This window comes from Prionailurus viverrinus, chromosome X (genome assembly GCF_022837055.1).
Source record: "Prionailurus viverrinus isolate Anna chromosome X, UM_Priviv_1.0, whole genome shotgun sequence".
Classification (NCBI taxonomy): Eukaryota; Metazoa; Chordata; class Mammalia; order Carnivora; family Felidae; genus Prionailurus; species Prionailurus viverrinus.
The window spans coordinates 77,004,719-77,008,765 of NC_062579.1; the positions used below are offsets into that span (position 1 = coordinate 77,004,719).

General features: G+C 46.3%; 1 protein-coding gene across 2 annotated transcripts; it reads left to right on the plus strand.

Annotated features, from left to right (window-relative positions):
* The first annotated feature begins 1,587 nt into the window (after window positions 1–1,587).
* TCEAL4 (transcription elongation factor A like 4) lies at window positions 1,588–3,712 on the plus strand. Of its 2 annotated transcripts, none has more exons than XM_047844444.1 (3): window positions 1,588–1,715; window positions 2,381–2,450; window positions 2,790–3,712. In XM_047844444.1, exon 3 carries the CDS (start codon window positions 2,817–2,819, stop codon window positions 3,543–3,545), a length of 729 nt encoding a protein of 242 aa, XP_047700400.1. In that variant the 5' UTR covers window positions 1,588–1,715; window positions 2,381–2,450; window positions 2,790–2,816; the 3' UTR covers window positions 3,546–3,712. The 2 variants fall into 2 exon arrangements, with proteins under 2 accessions (XP_047700400.1, XP_047700401.1); XM_047844445.1 differs by having other exon boundaries at window positions 2,795–3,712.
* The last annotated feature ends 335 nt before the right edge of the window (window positions 3,713–4,047 follow it).

A 4,047-nucleotide genomic window follows, 5' to 3' on the forward strand; every position in this document is an offset into this window, starting at 1 on the left:
CTACCCTACAACCCATCAATTGCACCACTAGGTATTTACCCAAAGAATAGAGGAGTGCTATCTTGAATGGGCACATGCACCCCAATGTTTACAGCCATGCTATCAACAATAGCCAAAGTATAGAAAGAGTCCAAATGTCCATCGATTGATGAATGGATACATAAGAGGCACGATGGAATACTATTCAGTGATCAAAAAGAATGAAATCTTGCATTTGCAACAAGGTGGATAGAACTAGAGTGTATTATGCTAAGTGAAATTAGTCAGAGAAAGGCAAATATCATATGACTTCACTCATATATGGAATTTAAGATACAAAACAGATGAACATAAGGGAAGGGAAGCAAAAATAATATAAAAACATGGAGGGGGAGGGGCGCCTGGGTGGCGCAGTCGGTTAAGCGTCCGACTTCAGCCAGGTCACGATCTTGCGGATCTTGCGGTCCGTGAGTTCGAGCCCCGCGTCGGGCTCTGGGCTGATGGCTCAGAGCCTGGAGCCTGTTTCCGAATCTGTGTCTCCCTCTCTCTCTGCCCCTCGCCCGTTCATGCTCTGTATCTCTCTGTCCCAAAAATGAATAAACGTTGTAAAAAAAAAAAATTAAAAAAAAAAAAAAAACATGGAGGGGGAAAAACCATAAGAGACTCTTAAATACAGAGAAAAAACTGAGAATTTCTGGAGGGGTTTTGGGTAGGGAGGTGAGCTAATTGGGCAAGGGGCTTTAAGGAGGACACTTGGGATGAGCACTGGGTGTTATATGTAGATTATGAACCACTGGATTTTATTCCTAAAATCATTATTGCACTATATGTTAACTAACTTGGATGTAAATTTTTTAAAAGAATAAATTAACCAAAAAAAGGTTAAAAATAGATACAAATGTCAATAAAATAAAATAAAATAAAATAAAATGGAAGGCAGCTACAGTAGTCTCCCTTATCTGAAGCGGATTACGTTCCAAGACCCCCAGTGGATGCCTGAAACCACAAATAGTATGGAATCCTATATATATTCTATGTTCTTTCCTATACATACATATCTATGGTAAAGTTCAATTTCTAAATTAAGCAGTGTAAGAAATTAACAACATTAACTAATAATAAAATAGAACAATTATAACAATGTACTGTCATAAAGTTACTGTGAATGTAATGTGGTCTCTCAAAATATCTCAGACTGTATTCACCTTCTTTTTTGTGAGATACTAAAAAGAAAAAAAAAACATATGTTTGCGCGCACGTTAGGAAAAGGGACAATTTCATTTTGAGGGGAATATTTTTCGTAACTTTTCCTAAAGTGCAGTATTCTATGGAAGACATTAAAGTTCACATTGATAGGATTTCATTGGTTGGCTCTACATTCTATCAATGGAAATTAAGAGCAACATGATCAAGACTCCTTCCCTGAACTGCCCAATCCATTTTTTAAAAGCCTCTGTGGTTTTTATTAAAACTACTCCTTCGACCGCCTCTAGGAGTTAAAAAGGACAAAAGCCTTCCCCCGCCCGACGCAGAGAGATGAGAGGGCACGCTGTCCAGAGAGGTGGTGTGGTGACTGGCAGACGCGGATGGTGGGCGGGGGCGAGCTTGGGTGACGTGATGCTCACATGACCGCCCCGGCGCAGATGTGGGCACCAGAACTGGAGCCCGCCCTCTTCCCCTGCGGTCGGGTCCGGAGCGATCTGTGAGCTCCTAATTGTTGCTGCAGGTTCTTTCAGGTCAGTGTGAGGCCCTTCGTCGCTGCCTGCGGAACTCTGGAATGAGCCGGGGGGCGGGGGGGGGGGGGGGGGGGGCAAGGCAGGAACACCCAGAGGAAAAAGAGTGGGGATGGGGCCCAGGTCGAGGGAAGCTGGCCGGAGAGTGTAGTTAGAGATGGCGGTGGGAAAATGGCCAAGGGGGAGCTAACGGCCAATTGGCAGAGGGTGGGGACAGCGGACACACCTAGTACCCGTGTCCTGTTTCTCTGCACCTCCTTCTCGTTGCCCTCCGTCCATTTTGGAATCGGAGCTGGTGAGCTGGGCCCCCACCCCCGCAGTGAGACAGTGGAAATAAACCCCTTCTACCAGTCCATGTGTAGAGAAAAAAAGTTAACCTCGAGGGTGGGGAGGCGAATTGTCTCCCCGCAACAAGGACACAGAGATCCAAAATTAGTTTGGAAAACGTCCTGGTCTGGTGCCCAAGGCGTGAAAAGAAATGGCGGCTGGAGTAGGGGAGTAGGGGAGTAGGGGGGTAGGGGGGTGGCGGGGTAGGGGGGTGGCGGGGTGGGGGGGTGGAGGAGGCGGGGGAGGGAAACGTCGGATGAGGAGGGCCAGGATTCAGGAAAGGGACTCGAGTCCCTAAGCATCCACCAAACGCGCAGGCCCTGTCTCCTGTCTGTCTGCAGGTCTGCGTGTCTTTTCTCAGCACTTTGCAAGGCTAGAAAAGGAGGAGGAATCTGTTCATAATCCCTGCAGGTCAGTAAAGGAAGGGGGTCTGTGGATAGGGACCTAGAGGGGTGGGTAGTACGGAGGGTACAGCGCCAGCAGAATATGGGTCGCCACTTCCCACCTCCTAACACATTTATACACACTGCAGTACTGAGCAAACATAGAGAAAATGGCAGGGCCTGCCAGAGAAATAGTCTGGCTCACGTGTGTGAGGGGAGAGGGTGGGCAGAAAGCACACTTAGGGGCCGGGCCAGGTCAGGGAACCCTGACAAGGGGAGCGTGCCAGTAGTATTCTGATGTGCATTCCACCCCCAAGCCCTCAGTCTCCCTTGTCTCCTCTTTGTCTCCTCTTCCTCCCCACCCCAGGACAGGAAAAGGAGGGGAAATCTCAACATGGAAAAACTCTGCAATGAAAATGAAGGAATGTCTGAGAACCAAGGAGAGATGGAATGTAAAGAACAGCCACAGGATGTGGGAAAGCCAGAAGTAGCTTGTACTTTGGAAGACAAGGAAAAGTTAGAAAACGAGAGAAAGACAGAAGATGAGGAAATACTAAAGGATAAGGAAAAGCCAGAGAGTATGACAAAGCCAACAGATGGAAAGCCAGACAGTGAGGGAAAGCCAGAGAGCGAGGGACAGCCAGTGAGCGAGGAAAAACCAGTGAGCGAGGGAAAGCCAAAAGAAGGAAAACCAGTGAGCGAGGGAAAGCCAAAAGAAGGAAAACCAGTGAGCGAGGGAAAGCCAAAAGAAGAAAAGTCAGAGAGTGAGGAAAAGCCAAAAGAAGAAAAACCAGCCAGTGAACCAAGGGCTGCAGGAAAGCGCCCAGCTGGGGACGATGTACCCAGGAAGGCCAAAAGAAAAACCAACAAGGGGCTGGCTCAGTGCCTCAAGGAATATAAGGAGGCCATACATGATATGCATTTGAGCAATGAGGAGATGATAAGAGAATTTGATGAGATGGCCAGGGTGGAGGATGAGGTGAAGAAAACCAGGCAGAAGTTGGGGGGGTTTATGTGGATGCAAAAAAGCTTACAGGATCCCTTCCACCCGAGGGGCCCAAGGGAACTCAGGGGTGGCTGCAGGGCCCCACAAAGGGGCTTTGAAGACATTCCTTTTGTGTAGTGCCCCTGGCAGGCATTTGTCAGGCCATGTGCTTTAACCTTACGCTAATACTTGCTTTAGCGATCACTATTAGTCCTCGATGTTTCAGTAGTAGATTTTTGTCCATTGCATGGGAAAATGTTTATGGCACATTGTAAAATTAAAAAGAAAAAGTTTGATGAACCATATATATGCCATCAGTCCATTTTTGTAAAACTACAAAGGTATTTACCTAGTGATCTGTGTACAGAGAAAGCTCTGAAAGCTGTGTCCTGGTTATCTGTGGGTGATTTTATTTCTGTTTTTTTTATCCTTTGTATATTTTCTCCTAAAAAACACAGGTTACTTTCATCATGAAAACAATGAAATATAAAAAGTAGGAAAACAATGTATACCCAGCAACCAAAATCATTGTTGAGTTAGCTTATGAATGCAGTGGAGACACCTAAAATTCATGGTCAGGATGTAAAATGTTTTGTAAAACTCCTATTAAATTTGGCACTGGAAGTTGGAATACTCAACC